This window comes from Mirounga leonina, unplaced genomic scaffold (genome assembly GCF_011800145.1).
Source record: "Mirounga leonina isolate KUSES-001 unplaced genomic scaffold, KU_Mleo_1.0 Mir_178, whole genome shotgun sequence".
NCBI classification, from domain to species: Eukaryota; Metazoa; Chordata; class Mammalia; order Carnivora; family Phocidae; genus Mirounga; species Mirounga leonina.
This window is the reverse complement of record NW_023270464.1, coordinates 10050990-10069355: the sequence shown is the minus strand read 5'-3', so window position 1 is coordinate 10069355 and position 18366 is coordinate 10050990. Positions and strand designations below refer to the sequence as shown.

General features: G+C 37.9%; 1 protein-coding gene across 1 annotated transcript in view; it reads right to left on the bottom strand.

The window, feature by feature from the left end:
* Positions 1 to 18366, bottom strand: part of CERS3 (ceramide synthase 3) — a 101452-nt gene that overhangs the window by 64605 nt on the left and 18481 nt on the right. The window contains exon 3 of the mRNA XM_035024021.1: positions 10965 to 11138. Within this exon, the coding sequence (XP_034879912.1) occupies positions 10965 to 11137 (173 nt within the window). The 5' untranslated portion in view covers position 11138. The remainder of the gene's footprint in view (positions 1 to 10964; positions 11139 to 18366) is intronic.

Sequence of the window (18366 nt, the reverse complement as noted above, 5' to 3'; positions counted from 1 at the left end):
TTCCTATTTGAAGTTCTAACTAATGAGAAAAATGGCCTGACTCTTGGGTAAATATCGAGGAGTGGGATTGGTAGGTGGTATAACAAGTATACATTTAACTTTATAAGAAACTGGCAAACTGTTTTCCAGGTGGTGGCACCACTTTGCATTCCTGCAAGTAATGGGCCAGAGTTCCAGTTACTCCATATCCCTGCCAACACTTGGTATTACCAGTCCTTTTAATCTCAGGATTTTACTGGGTGTGTCCTGGTTTTCATTGAATTTCCACTCTAATCTTTATTATTTCCTAACTTCTGCTTGCTAGAAGTTTAGTTTGCTCTTTTTTCTTCTTTTCTGAAGGTAGAAGTTTATTGATTTGAGATCTTCTTTTTTAATATAGGTGTTTGATGCTCTAAATTTCCTTCAGAGCACTATGTGGCTGTATCTCATAAGTTTTGATATTGTGTTTTCTTTGTCATTCATCTCAAAGTATTTTCTAATTTACGGTGATTCCTCCTCTGACCCATTGGTTATTTAGAGGTATGCTGTTCAATTGCCACGTATTTGCTCATTTCCCAATTTCTGTGTGTTACTGAATTTTAATTTTATTTCATTGTGATTGGAAAACACACTTGGTATGATTTCCATTTCTTTATGCTTTTTGAGACTTGTCTTATGGCCTAACATATGGTCTGTCCTGGAGAATGTTCCTTGTGCATATGAGAAGAATGTGTCTTCTGTTGTCATTGGGTGCTATGTTCTAAAGATGACCGTTATGTCTACTTGGTTTATAGTGCTGATCAAGTCTTCTATTTCCTTATTAATCCCCCCTAAGTATCCATTACTGAAAGTGAGATATTCACATCTACAACTCTTTGTTGAGTTGTCTATTTCTCCCTTCAATTCTGTCAGTTTTTGCTTCATGCATTTTGGAGCTTTGTTGTTAGGTACATATATGTTTATAATTATTATATCATCTTGATAGATTTACCCTTTTATATTATAAAATGTTCTCATTTCCAGTAACAGTTTAAAAGTCTATGAACGTCTAAATTGCCTGGCATTAGTATATAGCCACTCCGGTTCTTTTTTGGTTACCGTTTGCTTGGTATATCTTTTCCCATACTTTTACTGTCAACCTATTTATGTCTTTGAACCTCAAGTGTGTTTCTTATAGAAAGCATATAGTTGGATCATGTATTTTAAAAAATATTTTATTTATTTATTTGAGAGAGAGTGGGGGAAGGAAGGAGCAGAGGGAGAAGGACAAGCAGACTCTGTGCTGAGCACGGAGCCTGATGCAGGGCTTGATCTCACAACCCTGAGATCTTGACCTGAACCAAAATCAAAAGTCAGACACTTAACCAACTGAGCCACCCAGGCATCCCAGATCATGTATTTGTATTCATCTCTCCTATCTATGCCTTTCAGTTGGAATATTTAATCTATTTACATTCATGAAAGCTACATTTAATTACTGATAAAATAGGATTTATGTCTGCAGTTTTGTTATTTGTTTTCTATATATCTTATGTCTTTGTTATTTCTCTATTCTTCAATAAGTTACCTTCTTTTGTGTTAAAGAGATATTGTCTAGTGTAGCTTTTTAATTCTCTCTCTTCCTTAAAATATTCTTCTTTTACCTTTCTTTTTAAGATTTATTTATTTATTTTAGAGAGACAGAGAGAGCACCAGCAGGAGGAGGGGCAGGGGGAGAGGGAGAAAGTGAAGGAATCTCAATCAGACTCCCCACACTAAGCATGGAGCCTAAGGGCTTGATCTCATGAGATCATGACCTGAGCCAAAATCAAGAGTTAGATGCTCAACTGACTGAGGTACCCAAGTGCCCCAAAATATTCTTCTTTTAAAATAATTTTCTTAGTGGTTAGCTAAGTATTATAATTAACATCTTCATTCATAACATCCTAGTTCAGATTAATACCAAAATAATATCAGCAATATACAAAAACTTCATTACCTCCCCTTTCTGTGCTATTAATCATACAAATCATATATTTATAAATTATGTTTTCATCAACACAGATTTATGATTACTGTTTGATGTAGTTGGCTTTTAAATCAGATAGGAGAAAAAATGTGTTACAAACAAAAACTGTGTGTATACTTTCTTTTTATTTCTTATGTAGGTGACTTTACTGGTGGTGCTTTTTATTTCTTCATATGGATTCAAGTTATTGTCTTGTGTCCTCTAATTTCAGTCTGAAGGATTTCCTTTAATATTCTTGTGGGATGGCTCTGGAAGCAACAAATTCTTTCAGTTTTTGTTCATCAGGAAATGTCTTAATTTCTCTTTCATTTTAAAAGATAGTTTTTCTCAGTTGACAGGTTTTTTTTTTTTTTAAAGATTTTATTTATTTATTTGAGACAGAATGAGAGAGAGAGAGCACATGAGAGGGGGGAGGGTCAGAGGCAGAAGCAGGCTCCCTGCCAAGCAGGGAGCCCGATGCGGGACTCGATCCAGGGACTCCAGGATCATGACCTGAGCCGAAGGCAGTCGCTTAACCAACTGAGCCACCCAGGCGCCCAGTTGTTTTTTTTTTTTAAGCACTTTTTATATGTCTTCCCACTACCTTTGGCCTCTATGATTGCTGATAAGAAATCAACTCTTAATCTTATTGAAGGTCTCTTATATGTGATAGATGCTTCTCTCTAGCTTTCAAGATTTGTTGCTTTTGTCTTTGAACACTTTGTGATGCATCTAGGTGTGGATCTTTAAATTTATCCTACTTGGAATTTGTTTAGCTTCTTGGATGTGTAGATTAATGTTTGTCATCAAATTTGAGTACATTTCTGGCCATGTATTTCTTCAAGTACTTTCTATCCTACTCATTTTCTCCTCTTCTTCTGGAACTCCCATTATGCATATGTTGTTAGGCTTCATGCTATACCACAGGTCTCTCAGGCTCTTTGTTTTCTTTCATTCTTTTTTTACTTTTTTTTTCTCTTCCTCAGACTGTTAACTCTTCTACTTGCTCAAATATGCTGTTGGGCACCTTTAGTGAGTTTGTCATGAGTCACTGTACTTTACAACTCCAAAATTTCTCTTTGATTTCTTTTATAATTTCTTTCTTTTTTTTTAAGTTCCAAATTTTTATTAAGATAATATTTTCTATAATTTCAAAATTTAAAAAATCATCCCTATATATGACTATATGTCTAATTACAATCTTTTTATAGTCTTGATTTGGTGAGACATTGTTCTCATTCTTTCCTTTAGGTCTTAAACAGGCTTTTCTCTAGTTCTTTGAACATGTTTAAAATAGCTGATTTAAAGTCATTATCTAGGGACACCTAGGTGGCTCAGTCACTTAAGTGTCCAATTCTTTATTTCAGCTTGGGTCATGATCTCAGGGTTGTGAGATTGAGCCCAGCATAGGGCCATGCTGTGCATGGAGTCTGCTTGGGATTCTCTCTTTCTCCCTCTCCCTTTGCACCTTTCCTGCTCACACACTCTCTCTCTAAATGATAACAATAGTGATAATAATAATAAATGAATTAATTAATTAAAAATAAAGTCTTTATCTTATAAGGCTAACATCTAGGTTTTGTAAGGGACATTTTACTTACAAAAAGGGGATTACTTTTTCCTTGTATTTTCTTGTTTCTTTACATGCCTTATAATTGTGTTGAAACTTGGACATGTTTAATAATATAATGTGGCAACTCTGGGAATCGGATTATCCCTCTCAGAGTTTGTTGGTTTTGTGGTTTATTATCATTGTCCATTTGTTTGTTTCATTCCTTGTTTGAAATGATCTATGAAGTCTGTATTCTCTGTCATATTTGGGCACTGGAGTCTCTACTGGATTAGCTTAACTGTCACCTAATGACTAGACAGAGATTTCCTTAAATGCCTGAAACCAATAAATCTCCCAGTCTTTGCCAAGGAGCTCTGCATACATTTTGGGGCACCCCTTCAACATTCAGCTAGGCAGCTGCCAACTTTGCCTTAGCTTTCACTTCTTTGCTCAGAGCCTCAAGATCATCTAGAGGTGAGAGCTAAGGGTCTTCTCATATCTTTTCTGGGCATGTGGAGAGCCCTGGGCATACCCAAAGCTCTACAAATTCAAGTGTCCTCTGGTTTCCAAGAATATGTCTGAGCTTTTCAAAGTCTGCTGTAGACATCTTATTTTCCAGTTTTTCTTTTTAAGTGTTTTGGTTAGTCTATTGTTTGTCCCAATTGTTATTAACAACCTCAGGTAGTTCCAAAGTTAGTCAATTGCCTCTACTTGTTTTAGACAAGCACCTTCAGGGAAAAGGCTTTTCTGACTCAGGTCAAATAAAGACAGACTTAGAATGACTGCCTTCTAGGGAACCACAAGAGAGGTCAGATAATGTTATTTCCCTAGTAGTGATGCTCTGTTCTGCTCCCTTCAATGGCTGCCAGGATACTGGTTTCCACTGAAATTACGGGCTATTGGGTTTTCAAGGCTATCACAGAGGTGGACAGGGCAGGATAGGAATAGGGCAAGTTAAAATGTCACAAAGCGGGGTGCCTGGGTGGCTCAGACGGTTAAGCGTCTGCCTTCAGCTCAGGTCATGATCCCAGGGTCCTGGGATCGAGCCCCACATCAGGCTCCCTGCTCGGCGGGAAGCCTGCTTCTCCCTCTCCCGCTCCCCCTGCTTGTGTTCCCTCTTTTGCTGTGTTTCTCTCTGTCAAAAAATAAATAAAATCTTAAAAAAAAAAAAAAAAAGTCACAAAGCTTGTTCTTCTTTCCAAGAGTCAGCTGTTTTTCTTAAATAACAATCCCTGAATTGCTGCTAACCTTTGGTTAATTCTGAATTCTGAAAAGTTGATTTTGACAATTTTTGCTAGTTTTCTGATTGTTTTTAGGGAATAGAGAATTTTTGGAGGTCCTTACTCTGACATTTTTGTTAATTTCCAGGGTGTAGTGGTTTTAATTTGCATTTTGCTAATGACTAATGATGTTGGACACCTTTTCATGTGTTTACTTGCCATTTGTAAATTTTTGGTGAATTATCTATTCAAGTCTTTTGCCCATTTTAAAAATCAAGTTATTTCTTTGTTTATTATTGAGTTAAAGAGTTCTTTATATATTCTGAATTTAAGTCCCTCATCAGATATATGTTTTGCATATATTTTCTCCCAGTCTGTGGTTTGTATTTTTATTTTATTTATATTTTAAAAAATAACCACATAGGCATTTTTGCATATCATATAATTCACCTTTTCCAAGTATACTATTCAGTGATTTTTTTTTAAGTAAAATTACCAAGTTGTAGAATCATCACCACAAATCAACTTTAGAAGATTTTCATCATTTCAATATAATCCCTCATGCATATTTACTGTTAATTCCGTTCCCTCCCACCCCTGCCCCAGGCAATCACTAACCTATTTTCTGTCTTTATAGCTTTGTCTTTTTAGGATATTTAATATAATGGAATCATACAATAATAGGTGGTTGCTTGTGTCTGGCTCCTTTCACTAGCTTAATGTTTTTGAGGTCCATTCATGTTTTTGGATGTATTTGGAGTGCATTCCTTTTTATTACTGAATAATAATTCATTGTATGGGTATGCATACATTAACAATGTCTTTTGAAGAGCAAACACTTCAGCAATTTACCAAGGGAAATAAAAGCATGTGTCCATACAAATTCTTGTACTCAAATATTCATAGCAGCTTTATTCATAATAGCTAAAAACTGTAAACAATCCAAATTTCCAACAACTAAACATAAATAAATTGTGGTATGTCAATATGTTGAAAGACTACCCAGCAATGACAAGGAATCACGGATACATAAAACTACATGAAAACAATCTCCAATGTATTATGTTAAGTGAAAGAAGCCAGACACAAAAGACTGTGATCTAATGATTCCATCTGTAGAAATCAAAAAGGCAAATTAGGCTGACAGAAAGCATATCAGTGATTTCAAAGAGCTAGTAGGTAGGGAGAGGATGAACCATACAGGGTACAGGAGAGTTTCTCAGCTGATGGAAATCTTCTACATCATAATTGTGGTGATGGTTACACCACTGTATAGTTGTCAAAATGCATTAAATTTTGGGTGAACTTTATTGTATGTAAATCATATCTCAATAAAGCTGATTTTTTAGAAGATTTGCTTATTTATTTTAGAGAGAAAGAGAGAGAGTGCACAAGGTGGGGGCAGGGGGGCAGGCAAAGAGAGAGGGAGAGAGAAACCTAAGCAGAGTCCATGCTGAGCTTGGAGCCCAACGCAGGGCTTGAGCTCATGACCTTGAGATCATAAGATCTCAAGACCCTGAGATTCCAAGAGTTGGAAGCTTAACCTACTGCATTACCCAGGCACCCCTAAAGCTGATTAAAAAAAATAATGATATGACTCTATTCTTTCTCCAGTTCTAACAAAAGCTCTATCTTCTGCCAGGTCAGTCTATTTTAGTACTTACTTAGAGGTTTCTGTGTTTAATTAAATGCCAGAAATTTCAGTTATGAATGATCATTTAGCCCTTCATTTTTTTATAACCATGGGAGTTGAATAAAATTTTTTCTAAAATAATTTGATAACATATATAAGTCAATCCAACTTCCAGATGGACTAAGTTTCCCTGGAAATGGCCCATACATTTCAGAGACATATAAAAACAAACTAAGTATGCACCAGATGTACATAGAGCAATGTGATAGATCATAAAACATAGGGCTGCATTTAAAAAAAGAAGAAACAGAATAAGGTTTTATGGCCACACTATTTATGTCAACTAACAATACATGCATTTTATGTTTATGCACATGTTTTACTGGGTCATACAAATAAAAAACCATCAGATACATTAGAACCCAGCAGGCAGGAATGTGACGAAGAAATGGGGATAAAAGGTAATTAATGAAAAAGTTAATTCAAATCTATCAAAAAGAGGTCTTATGCAGACTGAAGAGAGCATGCTATGATTTGAGGATTATGATTAATTAATTCCCCTCTGCATAAAATGTCCAAACCAAACAAAAATTAATATGTCCTTAAAACTAACAAAATCTCAAAAAACATATTTGGCAAGCTTTTGGATAAATAATGAAATTGCTTCATTTATCAAACTCACTAGTTGAAAATTTTCATTGGGGAAACACTCATTGTTCTTACTAATAGAATAACACAAATACAAAATGCTTTAATACGGTGATGTGCTCAGTCATATTCACTCAATGCTCTCTCAAATATCAGAAATCAAAAAATAAGGAAAATTTTAAAAAGCAAAGAGGAATTGAGCCAAAAAGACTTTTGAAGTAAGGGAATACAACCAACCTCAAAGCCAGGGAAAGTATAATATTCCCCTCTAGAGGATCATGTGGTAGACTAGTATATGGATCAGTATACACAATGGGTAAATATACATATCCATAGCATACTTGCTGAAATGAGGAAACGCATCTATATTAAAATCATTAATTTAAACAAGAAAGAGAAATGTGGTCTTGTTTGTTAAGATGCCCAGGCTTCAAAGACAGAAATAACATTTTTGATGAAATACGGGAAGTATATAAATATAGTTTTCTAGTTCAGCATTATCCTTCCTTTTCAAATAAATCAGGAAAATCAATCACTTCATCTAATGTAAGTGTAAATAATTATGAATATGTACTTAATTTAAAAATCTGTTTTGAAAAAGGAGAAAAGAAAGGAGTATAATAAATATTTGATAAACTGAACTGAAAAAAGAAGGGAAATGACAGGTCTTAAGTCTAGAAGGACCTTAGAGATTAACTTGCCTGAACTTTCATTTTATGGATATGGATTATAAAAAAAAAAAATGTCCAAGAGGAAGAAAAAAGAATGTGAACTTCTGCTCCCATGTAAATGGTTCAAAGTTAGGTTACTTACCAAGGAATGAGTCTCTTAGGTTTGCTACTATTGCAGAACTGAGCCTTCAGATGGCCCCATTCAGACACCCAGACAACCCCCTCTTCATCTAGCACTTCATCAGTTACTTGTGAGCCAAAAGCCTAACAATCCCAGACCCCCCTCCCTTTTTTCCAATATTCTTTTATAGAATAAAAAGAAGGCAGCCCTAGGCAGATATTAAGCATGTGAAGTTTAAATACTTCTAAACACAAACAATAACCCACTGACATAAGATCGATTCCCAGTTCCTAAGGATTAAAAGGCTCTTTGAACAGAGTTTAAGCAGGGAGTGTTATATGAAAGAACAAAGTATTTGGAGCAATGTAAGTCTCAGATAACATTTAAGTCTAATATGCATATTTTGAGACTATTTCAATTTAGGACAGTTAGTAACAACCCTTTTCAACTCTTGTAAATTGCTACAGATGGGTCATTCCACCTTCGCTTCTTTGCGGAATGAGGACATATCATTCCATCATGCGCTTATGTTGCTCAGTGGAAATGGTAGAAATGGTCGAATGTATTCATTGCACAACTAAATAAAAGAAAAAAGATCACCTTTTGATTTTACCACCTCCACCCTTGCCTTGAGCCATTCTGGGACCATAATTTACTCCGAGATAATGTGTTTATTCCACAAGTATCTAAATCTGAGTGGCTTAGATCCCATTCAGTCATACTTCAGACATATAAAAGAATGCATAGAAGAGTCCAGATAAACTAGTTAGAAAGTGCTATTCTAGACTCCCCCTACCCACCCCAGCCAACAACAACAACATACATATATATACACATATATGTCACAAAATTTATAAGGAAAAGTAGTCCTAAATACAAAGCAAATGTCAGTCACTTTCAAATGATCTACTTCGTTCTTTATCAATTCTGTCTCTCTGAAATTGCTTTTCTAGGAAGAGACATCACTTCCTGATCTTAAATGGCTCATGGCTAATACTAAAGGATAAAAATGAGCCAGCCAAATCACAACTACTGGTCACTTCATAGAATGAGAAACTGTAGTATAAACAGAGTCTAGGACAAAAGAAGAAAGCTTTCTTGTGATAAATATATCATAGGATATGCTGAAACACAGTGTCAAATTTACATGAATTTTTAAGAGAGTTCAGAAAATTATACATTCGCTAGACTTCTTTAAGCTATGTTTTCTATATTCCCAAGAGACATTAGTTAACTCTTGTCTGCTATCAGGAGTATTTCACTATGAAAGTCCAAGAAGTACTGATATAACGAGAGAATAAAAAACCAACACCCCGGAGCCTGGTATCATGGCATGTCGGTTCAAGCCCCAAATCTATCCCTTGAATACTAACCGTGTGATGTAGGCCAGATCACTTACCTCTTATTTTCTTGACTGAGATCATATCACTTGTGATTTTATATACTTCTTAAACTATAAGTCTCTACTCAAATGCAAGGTGTAACTAATATTTTATTTATGACATATGTGGCTTAGTCTAATGCAAATGATATAGAAACCTTGAAAAAGATATAAATGTACGCTTCAAAAGGCATAATCTCCTTCCCCAGTTAAATGTTCCTTACTTCTATTGCATTCAAAGAAATATGAGGCTAGTGGACCAACACATGGTTTTCTGTAGTGTCACAGAATGGAAAAAGCTAAGGCTGAGTTATTGGGAGTTAAAGCTACATAAGAAGATGGGAAAAATGACATAGAGTATGCTCAATCCCTTGGGAAGAAGCAAGAATGGTCCTAGGAATTACAAGAGGATTGGATTCCTTCCTGATTGTTGTTGGAGCGTCCTCAGCCAAGACAGAACAAGTTGGTCTTCCACAGCCGTGCTGCTTTGGCAACCAAAAGAGTTTTCTAGTTCACTGTCCTGGTTATAACATAAAAAATGGAGCTGTCCACCGAGAAGTAGGCAATCTGCAGTGTAAACAAGTAGAGGACCTGGGAGCCAAATTCAAGGATCACCACACACCACGCAAGAGAGGCAAGTATTTCAGGATAGTAGAAAGTGATTTGCTAACTTGGAAGTGCAGCGACAAAATTCTACTTTATTTATGCAATCTTTGACAAATCCAAACATGTGACTAAAAAGTAGAATTAATGGTCAAAAAGGAAGACCATTTTCAAATGTTCCCAGCTAGAGTTTAAGTGGTATCCAGGGGCTTCCTCTTCCTCTCAATAGCAATAACATATTGTTGGCTCAAGAGAAGTTGTTATTTGCACAAAAACCTTTTGGAGAGTCCATGAAACAGAGTTGGTTAAATGAACTCTTGAGATAAGGACCCTGCAAATGGTTATAAACATATGATCTGCATTACAGTTAGTCTTGGACAAAATGATCTTTATCAAATTTTGTCTTAAGTTTTTCCAACTCTGACATTCAAATATTCTTTTTGCTCCAAAAAGTTAATGTGCTAATAAGAGTTTTTTGAAATAGAGACAACTACAGAGATTATAGATGAACATTTATCTCCTGTTATCATAACACAGGTACAGTTTTAATAGAAAGGTTGAAGTAATATCTATTTTAATTAAGTTTAAAAAAAGAAAAGAAGTTTACTTTTTCTGAGAAAGCAAACTGGTATTTTTTTCTTTGATTTCCTTATACTTTGGACTGAAGGGCTGCTATTAAAACTTTCAATAAACCTTTAAAATAAACTATGCTATAAAGCAAATATTAAGTTAGGTCTTTAATGAGGCATTGTTTGCTTTTTTATAGGCATTCTAAAATGATAATGGATCCCCTAGACCCAGACTCTACTAGCATTGCCTTTCTGGGAACGTATATACTTTGTCAGACAGCATGGTATGTGGAAGATGAAGTGGGTCCCCACACTGTCAATGATGCTAACAAGCTCTGTGCTCCTTAACTTCTCTTGATCTCAGTTTTCTTCACTGTGAAACTAACACACTTGAGGAGACTGTGTTCCTAATATTTATTTATTCAGCTTCTAGATCATATTTGGTGTACATACTATTTGATGAACTCCCCCAGGAATCTGTAGCCTGTTAGTGGCCCCCTCTGAACAACAGATTATTAAAAGTTCATACCAAGATTCCAGTATTCCAGGGTTGGTGCAAAGAAGAGGCATGGCAAGTAAAGACACACAGATCCTACTTACTTTTCAAAGAAATGTCTGATAATCAGCAAGCCAAAAGCATATGGGATTGTCATGTACAAATGAGAGGGTTTCACGAAGACGAGTCCATCGTGATCTTCAAGATCTGACCACTTAATTGTTGGAGGAAGCCAGAATCTTTCCAACCAAAACCATTCTTTAAATGTCTGAAACATTCTAGAAAGATGGAAAAATAATCTGTTAGACTTGTGAAACAAATACTTAAAGTTGAAATAACATTGAGTATTATCTCTTAATCTACCTAAACCAGAGAGTTTTGAAAACAAGGCAAAAAGGGATCCTATTATTCAGTGGGTTTCATGACACTTCATTGCATTAAACAAGAATCACTCTGCCAATACTCTCAGGACAATTTTGGCTGTGGCATGGCCAACTTAAGTTTAACATACCACTGTTCACACTTTTGGCACAATGTACGTTAACATTATGGGTACTTATCTTCCTCTTCTATGACTCTATGGTATGAAAAATCATTTAATAATAATCTCTGTTACTTCAACATGCCCAAGGTCAACCTCAGGAAAGCTCCAAGTATGTATAAGTCTACATTAGTATCCTAAGAACTTCTCTAGGAAATAAAAGAACAAGCATATTTAATTTCATATTACAGTAAGTTCAAATTCGTCCATGTCAACAAATACTGAGATTCTATTATTTGTCAACCACTGTGCTAGGCACTGAAAATACAAAGATTAAGAAAATGGCATTCTTGCCTTAAGGACCTTATAGTCTTGTGGACAAGGCCAGCCTGAATACCTAGATGATTTTGACATAACCTTTTTTAGGTACAATAAAAAAGGTACAGGATGCTGTGGGAACAAGATGATGGACACTGAGCCCAGCCAGGAAGTGTCAGAGAAAGATCATTGGAACAGATGATTCTTGAGACGTCCTGAACAAAAAGGGGAGATAAACCAGGGAAAGGCAGGAAAATGGGGGAGGAGGGAATAGAAGTTTTAAGGAGGGAAAATGCTATGATCAAGTAACCAGAAACATAGACGAAAACGGAATTAGATGTTCTAGTCTCATTGTTTAAGCATGAACAACTTTTAGTCTTGACATTTTGACCCTGAGGATGTTTTGATTTCATCTTTTAATAGCCAATCCGAGAAAGGAATCAAAATGTCCTCAGATTCACAATAGGGAGGCTAAGAAACAGGAGTGATGGGAGTGGGCTAAGGACAGAGAGAGCAGGAAGGCTCCACGAGAGGTGAGGATCAGAGGGTGAGGTCCTGATGTTACAGATTTCCAACTTCCGATGAGGAGGAATTCCAGAGTGTGGACCCTGATTCCCTTCAGAAATATCTATTCCACAAGCAACAGCTGAAGCCTGGTAAGATAATTCCTTGCTTCATTACGTCCCCCATCCACTGTTAAGAGATGAGCTCAGTCTGAAGTAGCACTAACTTAGTTACACCCACACCTGCAAGGCTTGTGGGCAGAAAGAGAAAGGCTGCCTTCTTTTTCATGTGTTAATCATTTCTACTCTGGGGGAGGGTGCATCCCATTAAGACAGTTGCAAAATTGTGCAAATATGGTGGAATGAAGATAATCGAGAAAGACTTGTTGAATATTTCCTCTCTATCTGGCTTCGTAGGCCACAGAAAGGAAAGAGGGTGATCCTGGACTCAGGGAACTTATGAGTGAGCCAGGGCTCATGTGGATCTGGACTCGGGAGGAGGCAGGGGGAGCAAGTGAAAGAATTGTCAGGAAGGGAAAATCACACACTTTGGTAAGGGAACTGGGGATTCAAGCTCAGTTGCCCGGGCCATCTGACATAACTGACTGAAAGCAGAGATGAAGAGAGGAAATCTGTTTTGAATGCACAGCCAGATCCAGGCTTACACCTTGAGTCAAACTCCAGCTGAAATTCAAACTTCCTACAGATCTCAGAAACCAACTCTGGCCACGGGAGTCTCCCTGTAATGGGCAAATCTTGGCCTTGACCCTCATCACATCAGAATCAGCTACACCTGCAAGGGCAAAGATATATATTTTTTTTCACCAGAAGTTCGCCTCAGCACATTCATTACTTGATTGTCTCCAGATTTAATAGTCTAGGGCTCAGGGAACAAACAGCAAGGGTGATGAGTTGGTTTTTCTCTTGATATTGGTATAACAGTTGTTACACAAAAATAGCTTGCTAACTCCTAAAATGCGACTCCAGGCAGCACAGATTATTTTGTCCAGAATGTAACATAACTAAATAAATAGTTTACAGTGGTTATGTAAGGGTTGCCACTCTAAATAATGCCCTCGTGCATCATATGCAAGCAATGAATCGAGATCCATTGAAAGCCATAATAATGTTAATACCCCACAGCCTAAAACATTTAAAGGGAAATAGAATACAGAAGTTGAGGGTGACCCCCTGGAAATGTAGTTCAGACTGAGAAAAAAATAAATCTAATTATTTATTCTTTCTTTAGGTGCTGCCAGCAAACATCAATTATTGCTATTAATCAAAACAATTAAGAATCCCTTCTTTGGGCGCCTGGGTGGCTCAGTTGGTTAAGCGACTGCCTTCGGCTCAGGTCATGATCCTGGAGTCCCGGGATCGAGTCCCACATCGGGCTCCCTGCTCAGCGGGGAGTCTGCTTCTCCCTCTGGTCCTCCCCCCTCTCATGTGCTCTCTCTCTCTCAAATAAATAAATAAAATCTTAAAAAAAAAAAAAGAATCCCTTCTTCACACCATAAACAAAGCACAAACCTACATATAAGGGCTAAAACTTTAACACTCTTAAAAGACTAGATAAGAGTAAATAGTCATGACCTTGGTTTAGGCAAAGCCTCCTTACATATGACACCAAAAGCACAAACGAAAAAATTAAGAGAAATAGATAAATAGGACTTCATCAAAATGAAAGCCTTTTGTGAGCCAAGGAACACCAACAAGAAAGTGAAAAGACAACCCACAAGATGGGAGAAAATACCTGAAAATCACACATCTGATAAGGGATCTGCACTTAGAATAGAGTAAGAACTCTTGCAACCCAATAAGAAAAGGACAAATAATCCAATTCAAAAACGGGCAAAGAATCTGAATTTGAATTATTTCACCAAAGAAGACAGACAAATGGCCACTAAGCTCATGAAAAAAATGCTCAACCTCATTTCCATTGAGGGAAATGCAAATCAAAACCACACTCCGAAGACTGTTCACACCCACTAGGATGGCCATCATCATGAAGATAAGTGCTGGCAAGGATGTTGAGAACATGGCTGGTGGGAAAGTGAAATGGTACAGCTGCCATGGAAGACAGTCTGGCAGTTCCTTGAAATGTTAAACGTGGAGTTACCATATGACATGTAAGCATTTGAGAGAGTATTCAAGGGGATTGAAAGGATTCATACTATGACATGGATGGCTTTTGAACACACGCTAAGTAAAAGAAGCCAGACACAGAAGGCCACATAAGCATGTGATTCCATTTATATGAAATGTCCAGAAGAGGTAAATCCATCGAGACAAAAAGTGGGTTACTAGTTCCTCAGGGTGTAGGAAGGGAGTGTGGGGAGAAATGGGGAGTGGCTGATGATGGGTACAGGTTTTCTTTTTGGGGTTATGAAAATGTTCAAAGATTAAAATGTGGTGTTGGTTGCACAACCATGAATATACTAAAAAAACACTGAATCGCACACTTTAGATGGATGAATTGGATAGTCTGGGAATTATATCACAAAAAAGAAAAAAGAAAAACTGTTAAAAAGTCCCCTCAGTTTCAACCCTTTTAACCCAGAACTCATCCTGAACTTCATGCTAGCGCTTCCCATTATTTCATTTATGGGGCTTAAGTTTTACCCCTCAAATTCACCTGTGTCCACGAACCCAGAAAAGTAATTAAGTGAAGGAAAGACTATATCCAGATTCAGATTTCAGCATGATTGAAAGTTCATGACTTTCTGTGGGAAAGAAATAGCATGCTTTACAAAGCAAGAACAGATTAACTCTCCTGAAGGAGAAGTGACTCTCCTAGCTGATAGCCTCCCTGGGTGTAAGGGTATTTGGTAGACATCCACAAGCCGACATTTTAGCTCTAGCAGTGGGCTTTAAAAATCTAGGCTACACCTCTAGCCAGCTTCTCTACCACCCTGTTATTTCTCTCAGGATGAGGTCAGAGGCTAACCACAGAGAAAATGAGCTGAAGAGAACTGGGGCCAGCAGTCTCCAATCCTCTGGGCCACTTCGGTTTACTAGCAGGAAACAAATCACAGTCTCTCAGTCTCCCGCTAGCTGCTCCTAAGGCCACAAGCCTGTACCAGCACGTCTAGCCTCCTTCATAGCCTCCTTTTCCTGACCCTAATATACTGGACGTGCCATTTTGGAGGTAGTCCCGCATCCGGCTCTCAGAGCAGCAGGGGAAATCACCACTGTGGGGGGAGTTGGTGTACCGTTCCCACTGTGAGAGCCAAGGTGGACCATCCTCCATCTGCTGACAGTTGGCTGGGATGGCTCAGGCTTGGCCAGTTGGATGCTTTCCTCAGGACAGTGAGTCTGGAGCAGACAGCGATATCCAGCAACAGCAGATGGCATCCTGCTCAGGCTGCTGCTGCTGCTGAAGACAGTTGTCATCTCTCAGCTTTTTGGCCTTCCTGACTGCCCTAGTTTCATGGTTTCCACTGTCATTCAAGTCTGGTCCATGAGCCTTCCTTCAGGGCTGTGAGTCCCTTCCGATGAAGTCCTTTGCTTAAGATAGTAAGAGGTGGATTCTGTTGCCTCTAACCAAGAGGTCTTAAATGGAGAATAAGGAACTGGGGGCATTTGTCAGTTCCTCCTTCTGATCTCATCTTGCTGACAATGGGCACTCATGTATCCCCTTTCCTCTGCCCCCCCCACCCCGGTATTTTTGCTCCTATTCTGCCTAAGTTTCAAATCTCACAGTGACATTATTAATAGTCACCACTTAAGATATTTTCCAATGTAAAAGAGGGTGCTGGCTTCTTTGACACAGCCTTAAATAGGTGCTTGGTAGATGACAAGACATTTGCCTACCCAGCGAGTAGAGCAATACCTTTATGCCGTGTTAACTAAGTATCACAATATTTCAATAATAACCGGGAGGGGGGGAAGGACATTAGAAAATACTGACACAGGGAAGTACCTGCATTTTTTCAGAGCCCACAGGTGACTGCTCTAAGAACAGTCCTGAGCATTTGCAACAATGAATCTGTCATTCAAGGCCCCTTTCCCCGTGGCTCCTTCACTTCTTAGATAGTCGGAGAAGCGCACTGATTCTCATAGTCAGTTCGTAGCCCACCTCTCATTTTGATTCTAGGCCTTTCTGGCAAATGAAATACTGTCAGCTCTGTTGACGACTCTTCTATCTCTGCTTGGTATGCTTTTTAAGCAAAGGTATTTATTTATTTATTTATTATTATTTATCCTTGACTACTCCCAGCGCTTTTTTTTTGTTTCCTCATCAGCTACTCAAAAGTCCCCTTTTCCCATCCTGTGTCCATTCTCTAAGTACCACAACTCTTATTTATATAAAAATATCTGAAGGAACTGTACTATTTACATTAAAAATATCTGATGCTCTTTTTAAAAGTAAGAAATATGTGCAAGGGGGCACCTGGGTAGCTCAGTCGTTAAGCGTCTGCCACCAGCTCAGGTCATGATCTTGGGGTCCTGGGATCGAGCCCCGCATCAGGCTCCCTGCTCCTCAGGAAGCCTGCTTCTCCCTCTCCCACTCCCACTGCTTGTGTTCCCTCTCGCTGTGTCTCTCTCTGTCAAATAAATAAATAAAATCTTAAAAAAAAAAAAAAAAAGAAATATGTGCAAGAAAAATACCTTCGGTTATTTCTTTATACTTTGCGGAAGAATCGGTATTGGAGGTGGCATTATAGCCCAGCTGTGTTTTCCCACCTGCCAATACTGTGGAAGTTTTAAACCCTATTTTCAACTCCAGCTGCCAGTAGTTTGCAGGAAGACAATCTCCCTAATGTAGGTTTGTATGACTCATTATTTTCTGACCTCATGGATACAGAACCCAACAGGGTGAAGGAAGCCTGTTGAGCCACTTTCTCAGATGAACACCATTAAATCTGACCTTAGGACTGAAGAAATAAAACCATCTGGGCCACAAGTTTATCACTATTCGAAGCAACATTTTTGCAAAGTACAAAAAAAATGTGGCACTCGAACCCTTGCTGAGGTAAGAACTCTGAGTCAGGCTGAAGTTTTGGGCCAATTATGAAATTCTGGTAATTATCCATGCAATACCTACTGTAAATAACCACATCGCCTTAGAAGATAACTCTACAGAACATATCTCTATTTAGTCAGAGGAGGGTGACAAGAGAGTGTCTCTACAGAACAGAACACAGCTCTCCGAGAAAGGCCAGTGACAGGAAGTGGGAAATTAGGCAGACAACTCTAATTGAATTAAAGGTGTATTTCGGAGTGATAAAGCAAAAGAAGGACACGTTGGAATCAATGCTCATGATCTGAGAGTATCATTATGGTTGGAGGAGGTGAGTTGGCAAGAGCTTTGGAGACTGGGTGACCAGCTTGATTATGGTGGGATCAGGGTTCCCTAGTGACAGAAAGGCAGCTCCAGAAGAGCAAGGACCTTGCCTGGCTTGTTCACTGTTGTATGCCCAAGGCTTGCCACACAGTAAACACTAAACAAGTATTTGTTGCATTCAACAGAAGGGTAACTGAGGCTGGAATGGACTTTTGAATACTCCAGGAGTGATGCTCTAGCCAAAAATGGTATCTAGTTTAATTATCTACAAACAATCTCATTTTTATCAGTTGCAAAACAATTTTTAAAAATTTGGTTTAAGGGTATCAGGTAAACATGTTTATCCACATTTAATCTATTTGTGTTCTCTTTGGAACGAACTCTACCAACTCAGCCAAAAAAACTGGTTATGCCTTCAAGATAAAACACAAAGGAAAACATTAGCAGCTACTTGCTTCCTGCCAATAGTGTAAGGACTGAGCAAACTATAAATTCCAATTCTAAAAGCATTTTAAATTGTGCCATTTCAAATGGGTAAGACAATGCAAATGATAGGGCAACTTACCTTTGAGGGATATTTACTATGATTGAGTTAGTGCATTAAAAATCTATAAATGCCTGGGCTTATCGTAAGAAAAACAAACCAACAAACCCTATACTTTGTGTAGAGAAGTAGTTAACTTGCAACAAGATAATAAGTAATTCTCTCATTTTAAATTTTACCATTATAACAGTTTAAAGCCTTGAAGGAATTCAAAACAGACCCACAGATTAAAAAAAAAAAAATTCAGAGTATTTGCAAACAAAACCAGGTGTCACCTCAAAGATATCATTGAGGGGTATCAGGATGTCCTGAGTTTCCAATCATTCTGCCTTTTAGTTATAATCCCCCCTACACCCCCGCCCCCAGGTTTTAC